The sequence below is a fragment of the Mycteria americana genome (genome assembly GCF_035582795.1).
Source record: "Mycteria americana isolate JAX WOST 10 ecotype Jacksonville Zoo and Gardens chromosome Z unlocalized genomic scaffold, USCA_MyAme_1.0 Scaffold_18, whole genome shotgun sequence".
NCBI lineage: Eukaryota > Metazoa > Chordata > Aves > Ciconiiformes > Ciconiidae > Mycteria > Mycteria americana.
In genome coordinates, this window is record NW_027445436.1 from 13447942 (window position 1) to 13466428 (window position 18487).

Genomic DNA, 18487 nt, shown 5'->3' on the forward strand with positions numbered 1-18487 from the left:
TTGCCTGCACAGAGTCAGTGACAACAAGCAGGGAGGTATTGCTTGAAAATGGCTGTTTCTTCCCCAAATAGTCAAGAAGGGCCTCTGCCATCTGTCTCCAGTACACACCAGTGGGGATGTTGGTACCCTCAAATGTGGCATCAACCCATCCGTCCCCATGCTCCAGCCTCCTACCTTCTTCCCTGCTGCGGGGAGCCACAGGCCAAACTCTGCCCCCTTCTTCCCTGGTAAAGGATCACTTTTCAGGAGAGCATCACCTCCATCCTCTCAAGGCCACCCTTGGTCCTGGTGGCCATGGTGACCTGGACATGGGCCCCTTGGTCTTGCTACTGACATGTGCTGGTGTGGCTCTGGTGCGGTTGTACGTCCTGTGTAGCACACCTAATTGAACAGAGAAACACAGTGCTGTGATGAGTGAAAGAAGTGCTACTGGCAAACATCTTCTGGGTCTATGTTAGGGGTGGACGTGCTGCAAATCCACCTCCCGACCAGACTAGCTGCTCCACCAGAAACCGTTTCCAGTCCAAAACTGGCCAGACTCAAACATCTGGGAGAACATGTTAAACTCAATTTCTTTGGTCCTACAGTAATGGTTCTGTAAGATGTGCAAGTGGCCTCTGAAACTGCTAATGTGTCCTCCAGGAAACCAAAGCAAGAAAGAAAGACAATGAAAGAAAGAAAAGAGGCAATCCTGCCTCGTGTGGCATTGGTGATGCTTGTGTTCCTCTGGGACCGCTGCAGACGCAGGGTTTTATGAGCTCTCTCCATGCCACCTTCATCAGGAGCTGCCACTTTCCTGGCCCAAACGTGCTCTGTCAGGAAGGAGGAGAAGCCAAGCGTGGAGATAAAGGCAGCCTGAAGTTTACGGCTATTGTTTAGGTCAATAATGTATTGATTACATATTTTGTGGGCTAAAAGGCTGACCTTTTAAAGGGCCATTGGCACCTGCAAGATTTGATTTAGGAGAAAGAAAAGAATTTAAATTTAATTTTCACTTTGTATTTCAGTTGGGAGAAACCTGCAAGATTGCAAATGCCAAAGTTGCTTTTTCTTGGGGGGAAGTTGAGGGTTTTTTCTGGAGCCATCACAAAGAGCGAGCTTTGTTTCAGGGTGAAAATGGCTCTGTTGCTTCTCTCCACTCCACTGCTCAGCACTGCAGAGACATGTACAAGACACAAGGCACTAAGCAGAATATTTAATCTGAAGCTCAGCCAAGTAAATATACTGGATACTGAATATCCCATATCAAGGAATGAAGGTGGGTTTTCCCCCCTGTAGGAAAAGCCTGAGCAACAAAACAACATGCAAGGCTGTATTAGGAAAAACCCCACATTTTTAGGCAATTCCCCATGACCAATTCTTTGCCCACCATTTATTTCCCATTTCCCCAGTGAGGTGCCTTTGCCACACTGGCACCCAGAGCCACCATCCCAGGTGTAGTCCCTCTTTCCCCACTGGTTTTGCTGACCCCATCTTGAGATGGTCCTCAAGTACCTGGTTTGGAAGAGGCTTTGAATTTCTAGATCCAGTTTTGTCCCTGGATGGTTTATTCCCATTATTCTCTGGTTGATACAGTCCTTAAATAGGGACAGCCAGCTCTGATGGGGCTGAGCACCCCAGGTCCCCTGTACCCTGAGCACCCATGCTGGGCAGGATTCATGGGGGAGGCACTGCAGACTGGGATGCAGGAGCTCCACCGGGAGAGGGGACGGACCCTGAGAATGGCTTCAGGGATGAAAATAGAAGCAGTAGGGCAAGGACAGCTGTTCCTAGTTTAAATTGCCAGTTTTTAATAAGCTGTTTTGCTCTTTGAAAAGCATTTGTTTCATCGTTTCATAAATAGGAGGAGGGGCCGGGATAGCATCATTGGGGACATCACTGAGTTTGTCACCGCTCTGCAGCTCCTCTCCGGATACTCGAAGATCTCCAATTTTCTGCCAGTGCCATCAGATTTAGGGTTTTCAGCAGCACAAAGTGACTATAAGACTGAAGTTTGCTGTTTAGTTTGCCAAGACAGCTGGCAAAAACTTTATGTACAACTGAACATTTCATCACGTCTGCCAAGACATATTAATTTTGCATTAATTTTAAGACAGTTTTTAAAGTGATGATGAAGGATTATGCCATGCGCTTCAGCAGTGTTAAAAAAACCCTCTCTTCTTTAAATCTCTCATTCAAATTGTCCCAATTTGGCAGCTCAGTGGTGTATTTGATTTGTGATTTGGAGGGATTCACCGATAGTGACATTTTCATTTATCTGAGTACATGTAAGTGCTGGCACAATCCGTGGGTGGTAGCAGCGCCTTCAATATTAAACATGGAAGTAATTCATTTGCAAGAAGGTAGTATAGCCCTAACATATGAAAAGCATCCATCCAGCAATAACCTAGCATCTATGATTAAATGCTTACAAGCTTTTTGTGCTGTAATCTCAGCTGGAGCCTTGCAGTTCAGGGTTAACTACTCTCAAAGAGCAAAGTATTTACAACACTGTTACTCCAGAGTGGTTCCAGGTCTTCCCAGTGAAGGGATGCCAAAATCTGTAGTCAGGGACATGCAAAGGAGGAATGTAGCTCACATGTTGCTGCTTTTGAGACCCCAGCTCATGTAATCATGCAGCCATTTCCATGATTACCTTAAATCATTGCCTCCACGGCCCATAGCACCTCCCTGCTCTGCTCCTAATGAGTCATTGTACCTAAAGTCACAGCAGGAAGCACAGCTCTGCTGTCCCGGTCAACAGGGGTTGTAAGAGTTGACCTTTTGTCTTTGAAATGTCATTATCTTCCGATAACAGAACTGTTATCAGCATAATGAATGACGCTGGTGACATGCGTTGATGTCTCACACACAAGGAGGACCGCCCTGGAGCACTCGGGGTCTCGGTGATGCCGCAGCAGCCTGGGGACATCCTGCCAACAGGCTCCTTTCCTGAAAGGGAAAAAACAGGCAAACTCCCTGCTTTCATGATCCTTTCCCTGAACCCATCCGCATGCTGCTGCCCCCAGAGCACCGCTGCTGAATCTGAATGTCATGAATGAACTGTGCAAAGGCACCACAAATGAATAATTCTTAGAGTTAAAAGTCAGCCTTCTAGCCAAGCCCAAAATAATTGCCAGCCCCATCCAGCATAACCCAGACAACCAACCTTGTGACACCCGGGACATCCTTCCCTGCAGAATTTAGTCTCAAGGGACACCTGCATCATACTGAGAGCTCATGGCCACCACAGCTTCTGCTAGAAGATGCCCAGGAGCTGATATTTCTATATCAGCTGACTAGAGATATCAGCTGACTAGATATCAGCTGACTAGATATCAGCTGACTAGAGATATATTTCTATATCAGGCTGACTAGAGAGCTCTGGCTCGAACTGAGGAGAAAGAGGAGAGTCTATGACCTCTGGAAGAAGGGGCGGGCAACCCAGGAGGACTACAAAGGTGTAGCGAGGCTGTGCAGGGAGAAAACTAGAAGGGCCAAAGCTGAGCTAGAGCTCAGTCTGGCTGCTGCTATAAAAGACAACAAAAAACACTTCTTCAAATACATTAGCAGCAAAAGGAGAGGTAAGGAGAATCTCCAGCCCCTAGTAGATGGGGGAGGAAACACAGTGACCAAGGATGAGGAAAAGGCTGAGGTACTTAATGCCTTCTTTGCCTCAGTCTTTATTAGCAGGGCCGAATGTTCTATGGGTACCCAGCCCCTGGAGTTGGAAGATAGGGATGGGGACCAGACTGGAGCCCCCATAATCCAGGGGGAAATGGTTAGTGACCTGCTGCACCACTTAGACACTCACAAGTCTATGGGGCCTGATGAGATCCACCCGAGAGTGTTGAAGGAGCTGGCAGATGTGCTCACCAAGCCCCTTTCCATCATTTACCAGCAGTCCTGGCTAACTGGGGAGGTCCCTGCTGACTGGAGATTAGCGAATGTGACGCCCATCTTCAAGAAGGGCCGGAAGGAGGACCCGGGGAACTACAGGCCTGTTAGCCTGACCTCGGTGCTGGGGAAGCTGATGGAGCAGATCATCCTGAGTGCTATCACACGCCATGTAAAGAACAACCAGGGGATCAGGCCCAGCCAGCATGGGTTCAGGAAAGGCAGGTCCTGCTTGACCAACCTGATCTCCTTCTATGACAAGGTGACCCGCCTAGTGGATGAGGGAAAGGCTGTGGATGTTGTCTATCTAGACTTCAGTAAAGCCTTCGACACGGTTTCCCACGGCATTCTCCTGGAGAAACTGGCTGCTCATGGCTTGGACGGGTGTACTCTTCGCTGGGTAAAGAACTGGCTGGACGGCCGGGCCCAGAGAGTGGTGGTGAATGGAGTTTACTCCGGTTGGCGGCCGGTCACAAGCGGTGTTCCCCAGGGCTCTGTGTTGGGGCCAGTTCTGTTTAACATCTTTATCAATGATCTGGACGAAGGGATCGAGTGTACTCTCAGTAAGTTTGCAGACGACACCAAGTTGTGTGGGAGTGTTGATCTGCTGGAGGGTAGGCAGGCTCTGCAGAGGGACCTGGACAGGCTGGATCGATGGGCTGGGGTGAATTGTATGAGGTTTAACAAGGCCAAGTGCAAGGTCCTGCACTTGGGCCACAGCAACCCCATGCAACGCTACAGGCTTGGGGAAGAGTGGCTGGAAAGCTGCCTGGCAGAGAAGGACCTGGGGATGTTGGTTGACAGCCGCCTGAATATGAGCCAGCAGTGTGCCCAGGCGGCCAAGAAGGCCAATGGCATCCTGGCCTGTATCAAAAATAGCGTGGCCAGCAGGACTAGGGAAGTGATTGTGCCCCTGTACTCGGCACTGGTGAGGCCGCACCTCAGATACTGTGTTCAGTTTTGGGCCCCCCACTACAAGAGGGATATTGAGGTACTGGAGCGTGTCCAGAGAAGGGCAACGAAGCTGGTGAAGGGTCTGGAGCAGAAGTCTTATGAGGAGCGGCTGAGGGAGCTGGGACTGTTTAGCCTGGAGAAAAGGAGGCTGAGGGGAGACCTCATCGCTCTCTACAACTACCTGAAAGGAGGTTGTAGAGAGGTGGGGGTCGGTCTCTTCTCCCAGGTAGCAAGTGATAGGACAAGAGGAAATGGCCTCAAGTTGCGCCAGGGGAGGTTTAGACTGGATATTAGGAAATTTTTCTTCACCGAGAGGGTTGTCAAGCATTGGAACAGACTGCCCAGGGAAGTGGTTGAGTCGCCATCCCTGGAGGTATTTAAAGGACGTTTGGATGAGGTGCTTAGAGACATGGTGTAGTGGTGGTTTTTGGCAGTGTTAGGTTTATGGTTGGACTCGATGATCTTAAAGGTCTTTTCCAACCTATATGATTCTGTGATTCTGTGATTCTGTGATTTCATTGTCCAGATGCTCAGGACGCCCTGAGCAAATTTGCTGCTAAGAGCTCTTTGGCAGTAAACCCAACTGGCTGCCCCCATCCAGTTCTTAATGGTCAAGATGGAGCAGTGTGGCTGGATCCAGCGGATGGATCTAGAGGCCATCTCTGGTGGAGCTGAGAACATCGCTCCTGTCTAACCAGCTGACTGCAGCTTGCCAGGGGAGTGGATAGATATTTTTCTCCCCTTTAAATGACAAGTGACATTTGATTGCCAGAAATGTTAAAAATGATTGGGTCTGTGTCATGCTGCTGAAGACAATTTTATGGATTATCTGTTGTGTAATTAAAAAGAAAAGAGCCCTCTTGGAGCCTTTTGGGTGTGGATATGTGCTTGATACAGAATTTAACCCAATAATATTGGCTGGAGAAACCTCAAAGATAAAAACCTTCATGCAAATTTTAGTACAAGCAAAAGCTCCCCAAACTGAACAGTTGTAGCAAGATTAGTGCCCTGATCTGGATCTTAGCACCCCGATCTGGGCTTGGGGAGGAGGGAGAGAGACTACAACTATGAACAGGAACGTACTGAGTAAACATTTCCTTCCTCTGAATCTGGTAACTCTGTCAAGGCTGTTGTGTGTTGCTATCAGACATGCAGCTGTTACCTTAAACACTGCTAGTTGTGAGTTAGTCTGTTGTAATAATAGATAATAATTATTATAATAATAACCCCCCCCAACAAATTAACAACAAACCAAACACAAAAGCAGGTGGGACCCTGAATTTTACAGTATTATGGGTACCAATGGTACAAATTTTTAAAGCTAGCCAGGTAAGGTGGCTAAGACCCTGCTGATGGGTGAAGACTGGAAAGGATTTACAGTGGTCAGTGCAATTGTGTAGAAAACTCCTGGTCTTCAAGCACAGAAGCCAGGGTTTTTGCAGACTGAGCTCCATCAATCAGGAGAGAGCCTGGGGTTGACTAACTATAAGATGGCATTTGATCTTTAGTTGGCTGAATTAGATAACATATGCAAGAATAAAACTGAGCTGCCCAGTAGAAAAGGTTGTACAAAAAGCTTTCGAGTTTCTAAATAAGTGAGGGAGGGATTGTTTGTTTCTTCCTTTCCTGTTTAACTGATAGATCAACAATCTAGCAGGCATGTAGAAAACAGTTTGGTTTTTTTTCCTGTAACTTGTCTAATACTCTTCAGTTTTAGGCTAGTAGGGTCAAGAAATGCCATGAAATCTGGAAGGTTTTTGGACTGCTTTTGCCAAAGTGAATGATGCCTGACTCATTTGTAGCTTCCAACCCACCACCTTGTTTTCATAGCGGGATCAGAGTTTCTCTCAATTAACTGAGGAAGGACAATTTCTCCCTCATCAGGGACACGTACATCAGGCTTCACATGCACAAACTCCACTTCACTAACAACTTACACAGCAACTTGGTTTCCTGACTGTTCTCCCAAAAACTTGGTCTTCTGGAAGGGATGGTTTATCTGAGTGAGGACAGAGCGGACCTCCCTTCTCCTCCCTAACCCAGAAGCAATAGATTTCCCTCTCTAACGCTACTCGAGTAGCCTAAGCAGATGGTATCACTAGTGATCAGCACTCAGAGCAAGAATATGGGCATGTTAAGGCTAAGATCCTGGTGCAACACCCAACCCACTCCCCAAAAACCAGGGAGACACCATCTGCCTACATGGTGTGGCCAGAACAACAGGAAAGAGCAACTGAGGGTGCAGCAACACATCACGTCTGGTCTGGGCTGAAGGGGACAGTCCTGTCCCTCCTCTGCTCCCACCCACAACTGCATGTTCCCAGTGCCTCCTCCAGGCTGTACCTATTGCAACTGTAGAAGTTGAGTTGGCAAAAGCCCTCCATTAGGTGGGATTCAGCATGACATTGCAGCATGACATGTCCCTTCTTTCACCAAGCACAGATTTAAACAACCCTCTACTTAATACAATAAATAAAATATTATTTTTATTGCACGTCACAAAGAACATTATAAAACTTCATGCATGTTAGGTCTGATGACCACACTAAGACCCACTGGTCAAATGTCACCACGTGGCAGTTATCATATAAAACAAATACAACTACAGCCTGTATTTACTGTTTTAAATTTTTTTTTATTACGCATAATAAATCTTTCACACAAAGTAATGAAAAGGATCCCTAAGGCGATACTTTACAGATCTGAAGGAAAACAGAGTATTTGTGACCGTGCCAGACTGCAGACTTCAGGATGCTGACAGACCCACATAACGCTCAAACTCTTGACAGAGCCAATGGGGCTAGCATGGATTTCAGCATAAATCTTGGTCTGGCTCTGCCATTTTGGCTTTGGATTGTAACTCCAGCTATTCCAAACCAGCTGGGCCCTGGGAGCATTGCATATTAGTTAAATGCACAAGGAAATTATGCGATCAGAACAAACCTGTTCCTTCTGTACTTCAATTCAATGTCATCACAAGAAGAGGACAGCAAGAAATAATTTACTGTGTGACTCCTACATTGATTCAGCAGCTGGTTTGACCTATTCTATCAGATTGCTGCTTTATATACCCTTCTCTTTATAAAAAGCCCTTTCAAAGAAAAATCAGGTTCTCTCCAGTTTGACACCCGGCTGATAAGCATCTGCTTTGGCTAAGCCCTCTTTCATGAAGTGCTCCACTTCTGCTGAAGGTAGCAGGGTGGAGGGTGCTCACCTCAGGGCAGGTTCAAGTGCTCATGGGTGGTTAAGACAGATGAAAGCTGAGCCATCCCAGTAGCTTCAAAATCCACAGTTTAAAAGTGCATCTTCAGACTGACCTTTCCAAAGGCTGGGCAGCTCTGCTGACTCACAAATGCTCTTAGTCTTTTAATAAAGACAAAATTACAAATCACTACAACAACCAAGAAGAGTCATTCCCCTTTGATGTTTGCTCAAAGACAAAAAAAACCCCAAACCATAAATCCAAAACACAGCATAAACTTATGTGCAGCTCAGTCACGGTTCATTCATTTCTCATATTTTCCTAAGAAAAACTGTATCTCCAGTCTTACTATTGCCTTTTCTCAAAAGCTTCTGTCATTTCAGTCCTAAATGCTCCTGGTAGCTATATTTAAATAAATTTGGAAAGCTTTTTTTTTAACACCAACATTTCCATTTGTGTAGGACTCAAATGGACTTTCACCTCTAAATAAGCAGGTAAAAGGAAAGTACAATCCTAGTGCATCCTTCAGGGAATAAAAAGGGTGCAAGAAATTCTATTTAAAGCCACTCGAAGGACTGTCTGAAAGCAAATGCACCCAATTCTTCAGGTCAGTAACCAGAACATGCTGGAGCAGGCAGTGAATACAAGGGGTTGCTATGTTTGTTGAGGAACTAATTCCTTGATATTTATGTTTTGGCATGCAATGCACTGGTGACAGTCCTCCACATAGTAGCATGTGGAATTAGAGTGCTTGCATGCATGTGCAATGGGCACCGTCAGGAGCCTCCCCAGAGAAGAAATGATCCTCATTTTGAAAAATGAGATGTTCTTTCAAAATCAGGTCAAACCACTTCTTTTGTTCTTCCAACTGCAGAAACAGGTATATCAGGAAAGGACACTTTAAAACAACAAAAAAAGAGAAGTATTCTACATTCAGATAAATTTATACTTCTGCCATAAAACCTTTAATAGCAAACAGGGGATTTTCAACACAGAACTTTGCCAAGGATCCCCATGAGACACTGTCACCATTACACACAGTTTTACAGGACATTGGTCTGTTTTACAATCTTATAACTATTTTCTTTGGAGATTTTTTTCCCCCCACACGTTCAATTTCCAGGAACAGCTTTTGTACAGAAGCACAGTAAAAGAAGTCTGTAAGGGACCTGACTCTGAAAGCTGGTGTTTCTAGCCCTCTATAGAGTATTTGCCAGTCAAACAACAACAAAAGACTTGCTATTGAAAATCCTCCCACAAACATTATGACATCTAAATCAAGTGTTTTGAATCTGCCTGGGAGCTAATCTGATTAATATGCTGCTTGCTTAGTTCACTCGGATGACAGTGTAGACACCAATTTAATGTCTGCAGCCTTGACAGTGCCACCAAAATGAAGGGCTGTGAGTGAAAGCACAGGATTAGGTAACGAGCAACCCACGGCAGAATCCAATAGACCATAGAAAGCTTGACCCATCAAAGCTGCCTCGCTTGCAAGAAACGAAAATATAAATGCTGCTTCCAAATCAAAGTCCGCAATCTCTTTCCTCATTTACCCCATTAAGTTAAAAGAACAATCAGGTTTGTGGTTGGTAGTAACATCATACCCCATGCGTAAGGCCTCATTTTCATCAAACAAGCTCTAAGTTATAGGACTATAAATACAAAGTTGCCTACAAGCCGTCAGTTCCTCACACCACGGTCTGTTGCCAGCGTGTCGGTGGCAATCTGCTTCCAAAACATCGATGTTGGACTGTACACTAGCAGCAAGCTTCATTCTCCATAAGCTTTGTAGTCAGAGGGAGCACACTGGAAGGGATCACGTATTAACACGCGGTGTGGAGTTTTGTTTTCTGTAAGAAGATAGAGTTGAGTTGGCTTGGCTGGGGCATCTCCTTTAGCCAGAGTCCATAGTAAAGAGCTGGATGTCATGCGGGTTCCAGTACAGGGCCACGGCAGAGTTGTACACCAAGGACCAAACGTAGGGGATGAAGAACTCCTCAGGCTGTTCCTCCTCCACGTACTTGAACTTCAGCTCGGGGAACTTCTGCAACAATAAACCAAAGTCTACTGAGGGAAGGTTTGCATGTCTGTTTGCAAACATGGAGCCCACATAAACACTGAAGAAAGAGGTCTGGTGAAAAAAATAACAGAAGGAACTGAACCATTGGACCCAAAGGAAGATATTTATGGGATAAAGAGATCATTTATAATTTCTTCTTTGAACTGAATGCTACATTGGCATATTGTATTCAACCCTTTTACTGTTGGTCACACTCAATTTGCCTGTTAACAAAGACTAAACATGTGAATCCTTTACATAACACAAAGGTTATGCAACACAAAAATCCTTTACATAACACAAAGGAAAACCATCATTTTTAGCAGCCCCACAAAAGCCTTCTTGCTTGTGCACGTACAGACCTGTTTATTGCAGTTTTCCCTAAAAAGCACTTTGCTATTAATTGTACTCAGCTCCTTAGCAGGAGAATCCTTTGGAAAGGCCATAAGAATAAACAGCCTATGATATATTTTCAGGAACCCAGTGTTATGGCAAACTGACTTTTTCTCTCTAATTCTCAAAAAATTTATGTACGTACAAGTTTTTTCAGGAGAAAAATGCTCTTCCTCCAGGAAGCACAGTGGGAAGCCTGGCTCCATGGGTGGGTTCTTGGAGGCCACTTCCAGTTTTGCTACAGGTTCCTCTGTAGTTTTGGGTAGGTCATTACCTCTGTGCCTTGGCTTTGCTGTTGCCGAGGAGCACACAGAATGACTCTAATGGCATCACTGTGGCAATTAACCCTGCAAGCTCTTCAACTACAATGTGTCACACGTCTGTCCCACTTCAGCCTCTAAGGCTGTAACCACAGGACTTGTGCACGTAGACCTTATTGCCCATCCATGCAGACACCTCCCCCTTCCTGGAAATTACAGGCTAGACAAAATACTGTTTCCACAAAAGCCCTGTTTTTCAGTACCAGCTTGTCCTGGTTTCAGCTGAGATAGAGTTAATTTTCTTTATAGTGGCTGCTATGGGGCTATGTTTTGAATTTGTGCTGAAGACAGTGTTGATAATACAGAGATGTTTTAGTTGTTGCTGCACTAGTCAAGGACTTTTCAGCTTCCCATGCTCTGCCAGGTGCAGAAGAAGCTGGGAGGGGACACAGCCAGGATAGTTGATCCAAACTGACCAAAGGGCTATTCCATACCATATGACATCATGCTCAGTATATAAAGCTGGAGGAAAAAGAAGGAAGGGGGGGACATTTGGAGTGATGGTGTTTGTCTTCCCAAGTAACCATTACGCATGATGGAGCCCTGCTTTCCTGGAGATGGCTGAATACCTGCCTGCCCATGGGAAGTAGTGAACAAATTCCTTGCTTTGTTTTGCTTGCATGCACGGCTTTTGCTTTACCTATTAAACTGTTCTTATCTCAACCCTCGAGTTTTCTCACTTTTACTCTTCCGATTCTCTCCCCCATCCCTCTGTGGGGGGAGTGAGCGAGCGGCTGCATGATGCTTAGTTGCCGACTGGGGTTAAACCACGACACAGCTTTAAGCAAAGCACTTCCAGAATTAACACACATCAGATGTGCTAGCCCAGCCCATCCTAACTGGATAGACATGCTGCATCCTCAATTTTCAAATTTTTTCTCATTTCTTCCCTCCCAAAGCAGCGCGTACACTGCAAACCCACTGCATTTGCTCTTGGTAAGTGTGTGTTTTGGGGAGGAGCTGAGCCTACCTTTGTACTGTGCTCTTCAATCATCTTATCTACTTCTAAATGTCATCTGTGTCAAGAGCTTGGCAGAGTCTCAGATAAAAGCCGCATTACAATGATCACTGGGGTAAGATAAAACATGACCCATTTTATTATTTATAAGGCTGTGGCTAAGACTAAGAATAAACTCTATGGTGTGACATGATCAGAACAAGCACAGCGATGGCTAAGAAGCCTCTTTGCCCATTAATAATGAAGGGATACCCTATCATCTTTCTTGAGCTTACAGTGTCCCGTTTCCTTGCTTTAGGGTACAAGACCCTTCTGGCTGGAACAGTCTCCTTTGAAGGGGCACTTCTTGGCCACTTGGCTTTCAGGGTTATTTAACTTTTACATATCCAGGTTATTTGGCTTCTCAGGAGTCAGAAAACATGGAAACTATTCCCCTCTTTCCTTGTATTGCTGCTGTTACTAGAACAGTTTGGTGCAAATACCGAGTATACAATTACTCCAAGCCACCTGCATTATGCTTTATGAGGAACATGTCTCCATGAACAGCTTCATTCAACCACATGCCATCTCCTACGTTGATGAGGATGTCGGTGTCACCTTCCAGTATGCTCCAACATTCTGGAGCTGCTGCAGTTTGGCTTATGTTGGGGTCAGATCCTTCACCACAGCTCTACTTAGCTGGATGCCAATATTTAGCCTGGGAGGAACCATTTTGGCCATTGGTGTGGCTGTCATTATTGTACTTGATGACTTCGGAACATGTGGGGAGCTCATCCTTACAGCAATCAGGGAGGGAAGGAGGATGGTATTGTTTCCAGCACTATTATCTCTGTTTAAGGAGCTAAGGCAGCTAAAAGATAAGGTTGTTAAAGGCACTTCTGCATCTAACTCCTGTTGAGTTCAAAGCCCAGAATCTCAAAGGTACATCAGCAAGTTTCATTTCTGGCATCAGACATGCAGTTTGTGGTAGAGAAGCTCTCCCTCATAGCCCTTTTGTGCCCCTAAACCATTTTCTACCACCTCTCTACAACCTCTCTCCCCAAATCTGTTTTGACCAGCCTGTTTAATCTTCCACATCATTTTGTTTCCTCACTCTTAGGTGTCTTGCACCTATACTCACCCCCATCTCTAACATCCTGTCTCCTAGTCTCCCATCCCCAACTCCCTTCCACTGTACCTTCATGGTCTCTCTTTAGCGTATCTTTCTATTTTGTACTTGCCCAAGCATTCTTTTTTTCTCATCAGCCTTGTGAGATCCTCCTTTTCATTAACATCCTCTATCCCTTCCCATCTCGGCTCCAAGTCCTCAAGCCATGCCTGCCTTCCCCCTCTGCCACCCCATCCCTCCTCTCAGGACGCCACGATTCTTTCAGCAGGTTAAGCCTCACTCTAATCAAGCTGTCATGTAGATTTTTATTATTATTTTTTTAAACTGATATTCTACTCTGCTTATCCTCAGTGTAATCTTCCCCACTTCCCTCCTAAATGCTTCCTGACTTGCGGTCAGTGTAGACAGGAACACGTTCAATTCAGCATTGCATCAGCAGAATGAATGGTTAAACCTCATGATTAAACCACTGCAACATTTCTTAGCAGAGAAAAGCCCTTACACAGCTGTCATTGTTCACCCCAAAGGTGGCTGCAAGCCAGTACTACAGCATGTAGTAGTCCTTCTGGGAGGGAAGGGAAAAAAAGTGATTAAAGATGCCAATTTGAGTTGAATTAAACACAGACAACTTTTTTCACCTTCAGGGTCACAGATTATAGCTACTATTTTTGCAGACACTCTGGGAGTCCAGAATGGTCCCACTAATCTAGAACTATTCTGGACTCTCATGCAGCTTAACAAACATCTTAAGCTTTAAAACAGTAGGTAAAATTGTATTAAAAATTCCAATAGCTACATCTGAGATGCTCAGCTCTTACTATCCCATCATCTCTCAGCTGGAAGGACACCATAAAATAAATCAGATAGTATTCATATTTTCAAGCAATAACAGTCATACATTGATTTTATTATTAAGCCTTTCTTCAGACTGATCAATGTTGCCATCTATTGTGATCGTACCATAGCAATTTAATAATAAATTTCAGATTAAAGACTGTAACTCACTGCAATCAGCCTGGACTCTCTCACACACAACATATGCCTTGAACAGTCTGCAGGTTTATCTTGGGAATGTAGACAAGGATAATGAGATTTTTAAGGAGAGATATAATACATGTTGCCATTACATACACACAATTTCAAATGTATCTTCATAAAAAGAAGGTAACTAATGGCAGAAATGATCTTTTTCTGATGGTCCCCCTGAACAGTGGGCCCAGGATAGCTCAATGCATTGCTAACAAGACACGAAGAATTTGATTTCCAGGTCAGCAATTCAAACCCAACTTCTTTAGATGACTGCAATGATCCATGGCTGTGTGGTGGCCATGTTTTCTCATTCATTAAAAATGAGAAATCCTAGAGGTCCAGCGTGGAGAGAACTTCTGCACCAGACTCTGTCTTGCAAGATTTACCACTGTTAAGATAAAAAACTACCCATACTGTTTCACTACTAGGGTGCTCATTGAAAACAAAATTTGTTAACAGTCAAAATCATCAAATTTAAGTAACCTCAAAATGTTTCTGCCTTATCAGATTGACTTTAAAACAATTTATAACAGCAAGGGTTAAACAGCACGTAAAAAGCTTGACCAATGCCATAAAGCTTTAAGATTTTTGACAGATGGTAATTCAAGGAATGTTTAAATTCAGCTCTGTGCTATATTTGGAAGCAGAGCATGCAGGATGAGTGATCAGGAGCCTTCACCATGTGCTGCAGACATACAGGAGATGACACCAAATGAATGTTTCAGGAGAGCTGTAAAACAACCAGGTCACAGGAGTCTCAGGGCACTCCCAGAAGACACCCCAGCCAGCACTGGTGAGGGTTTTATCACAGTTAACAAAATTCCCAAAGTGGCATGTCAAAGCAGCAATGTAGAAAACCATTTTCTTCTGCTTTTCTGCTGTTGTGTCCAACTTAATCCTGGAAAGGCATTTGCTCCCCAGCTGGTAACACCCAAATGAACTTGATTTTTAGCACTTTCTGAAAAGAGGGACCACTCTAAGGCACCTTAAATGGTAGTCTTAATAATAGAGGAAAAGTCTTGGCATGGGATAAATCATCTCTTTTTCCTTCACAGCCCTATTTGTTCAGCTGGATGGTGTCGAACGATGTACAAGTTCTTCGTTAACCGTGCGCTTTGCTATTTAAGTTTTTGAACTCATTGCCCTGACATAAATGGGTCCAATGGAGCCATTATTTGCATTTCTCTCCAGTCATTACCAGAGCAGAGACAACCCCAGCTAGTTTAAAACCAACCTGAGACAGTACTTGAAAACATGAGAGCCGGAGGTAACGCTAGGATTTGAACTGCACAATTTAAATACAGACACCACTTATCAGCTCTGGTGAATCAACCTACCACAGCACCCTATCTTATTTTCTTCTGCCAGACAAAGCAGAAGTCAGATTTAGTGGTTGGGACAAGGGTATAAACCAGACAGACCAAGAACTTTGCAGACTGTCTGCGCTGTCAATCATATGATTCGATGAAAAACCACAGGAAGTCCAATGAACAGATGCAGAACTGAACTGCAATAACTCCCCTATTGCAAAAATTCAACAATGTCTTTTTTTTTTTTTTTTTTTTTTTTTTTGCAGTTAACGATTAGGAAGGTAGCATCACAGCCAGCCAACAGCACCTGGCACGGCTCCAGTGGCATTTGAGCTAGAAGACTTGAGCCATACATTAAATAAAAAATCCCCTTCCCTTCACAAATGAACCATCAGAGCTGCTGTTAGGCTGCAGTGTCATGTCAGTGAATGATCTCCACTCAGATAATGTAAGCAAGGGCAGATGGAGCTGCTTTAAGAGTGATGGAGCGAAGCTATGTCTTTGCTTGTTCAGTGATCTAGATATTTGGCTGGATGAAAAGCAGCCCTCAAAGAAATTGGGCAGTCGCTGTGGAAAAGAAAGAAATCAAAGAATTGGATTAACATAAAACTGGAGAATCCTCTTTTCCTCGAGTCCTCAGTTAGAAACACCGATTTCTGAAACAGCAATCCAATGTGAGTCAGTATTTTCAAAAGCATGTGACTGGTTTAGGAGAAAAGTACAATTTCCAAAGGAGTCTGAACACATTTGAGAGTCAAATTCACATTAACTTTCCATCAATTTGAAGCTTCAAAGTCTTTCTGAAAATGGGATTTGTGTGCGTTTGAAAAGCTTACCATGAGTCTTGTTTGGTAACCTAATGACATGCTGGCAAATTATGTGTTTCATATTGCTTCAGCTAAATATAGTATTGCCTGGGAAGCATCTGCAGGATTGCACCTTATTAGCAATATACATAAACTGGCAGAGGAAAAAAAAAAAAGAAAAAAAAAAAAGGCTCCAATTCAGCACCATATCAAGTCTTCATTATAAGTGCCATAATGAATATTTACCCCAGTAAGGTTTAGTTCTACAACCTGCTGTGCACCAAACATACCAACCTTAAGGAGTTTGGGCAGAGGAAGAACATTTATATTTGTCTGCAAAATCCACAATGCCATTTTGAAATCTGGTCCCCAAAATCCCAATCTGAGTCAAATTAATGGCCAATGATCTTGAAAACAACTCAACAGTCATGCCTGGTACACTGTTCATGGTACAGATATACAGGTACACATGTAAACATTGATATATTTAATTTTTATATAAATATAAGCACTTAAGTGCTTTGACAGAGCACAATTTATGGAAGAAAATTTCTCAGTACTTGTTCTAAAATACTGATAAATTGAATTTTCACAATTATTTTATTCTTCTGGGGAGATAATGCCATTTCATCTGTCTCTGGTTCTCTTTGCATTTACAGTGCTTCTCTTTAACTTAAGACAGAAAGTCTATGTGGCTTTGGTGAAATATCTGTATGGGCTACACCACACCTGCCCAGTATCATCTTTGTCTCCTTCTCAGGCTTGAAGCACAGACAGCCCAGAAGGAGATGATGGTGAGGAGATGAAGGAAGCAAACAGGAAATCTGCTAGACTAAGCATGAGCTGCACGTCTTGTTCAAAGATCTGTGTAAGGAATAGGTGCAAATTTAAAGACGGAGAAGAAAACAGTGGCATGTCAGGAGGTTTTCAAAAAGAAAATTCAAGATGACAAGAGGAGGTTCAAAACAATCTATGCACGGGCTAAATATCCCCAGTTTAAGCAATCACATGAGCTGTAGTAGAAAACAACATTTTTCCCAGGGAGTAAAATTCAGTAAGTAACCCATACTCATCTAATGAGATACAATCTTCCTGGTCCAAAAGGGCAGGGAAGTTTATCTATAGAGACAACTGTTTTAGCAAGTTAGGATCATTGATATGTGATTTCTGTTTTACTCAGATCTGAAAGGTTTGCACAACCACAGCTGCAGGAAAATAAATGCTCAGGGAGCAAACAGTGAATTTGCACTGTAAGATGTGAACTACCACCAGAGAAGCAGATGTGCCTCTGGTGAGAGTTCAGCAATTACAATTTTTTTGAGAGAGTACTGAGAAGCCAGGTCAGTTTTGGAAAAAAATCAACCAAACAGCTGTGCCTAGATATTTATTGGTAAAGACACAATGATTTAAAGAAGTGAAATATTTGCAGTAACCCTGCCAGGGCGCAAAGCCTTGCGGAGTACCACATCACTAAAAAGAAAATGATTGCATTTCTTTCTAGGATAGGTTGGCAAACACTGACAGCTTTGAAGTCCTTCTAGAGAGTCAGAAACACTTGTTTCTTTTCCTTACAGCTAGGAAATATTGCTGATAAATGTCAATAGCTCCAAATCGTGCCATAGAAATTATTTTTGTCTTCATACAGAGTCTTTAATCCATACAAATTCCCAAAGCACTGTACAAAAGTATAAATTTGAGCTTAGGATGAGGCCAGGTACCCACTTCAGGCTGTCCTGGGTCCACCTCAGAAACATCTGACTCTAGGCTAATTCTAGACAGGACAGTAAATAAATTGGACCACTGGTCAGCAGCTTTTTCAGCAAACCTGGCTGAAAACGTACCACCTGAACAGCTGATCCAGAGAAAATCCCTTAAGCGGTTAGTTTGAGAAAACAGGGGGATCCCTGCTCAGCTTCGTGGATATTGTGTCTACCTGGAGAAATTTAAGAATGGGAAAAAAAGATTAAGAAGATGATGAAGGCCTAAAGCAGGAATCACATATTATGTACTACTAAGCATCATTAACCTCTACATAACACTGTATGTATTATACGTATATAGTCACAATTCAAGGATTTACAGTTATAATTAAAATTTGCTTGCCATGTCAGGATTGTTCTGTATACCATGTTGTCTAGATGTATACACATCTTTTCAGAACATTTCCAAGATGACAGCTCAACAGCTAGAAGCCAGGCAGAGCCGTGACTTGCTGCCAGACCAGAGAGAGACAGGGAACTGCAACAGGAACATTACAGGGACGTTTGCAACACTGCAGAAAATACAATATATGCTGGCTTTGCCAAATAATGAGAAAAAAAGGACTAGAGACTGATGTATGTAATTACACTTTTAGCTTGAGTACGAAGGCATGATGTGTAGATGAGGTACCATCAACAAAAAAACCCAGAACTTTCATCCACTTCAGGGCTTAACCTGAAACAACAATAATTCTTTGAAAATACAGAG

The 18487-nt window shown here is 43.7% G+C and overlaps 1 protein-coding gene across 3 annotated transcripts in view; it reads right to left on the reverse strand.

Moving 5' to 3' along the window:
* Nucleotides 1–7452: 7452 nt before the first annotated feature.
* Nucleotides 7453–18487, reverse strand: part of DYM (dymeclin) — a 297267-nt gene continuing 286232 nt past the window's right edge. For all 3 annotated transcript variants that reach the window (XM_075488866.1, XM_075488867.1, XM_075488869.1), the window contains one exon: nt 7453–10079. In XM_075488866.1, the coding sequence (XP_075344981.1) occupies nt 9930–10079 (150 nt within the window). In that variant the 3' untranslated portion in view covers nt 7453–9929. The remainder of the gene's footprint in view (nt 10080–18487) is intronic.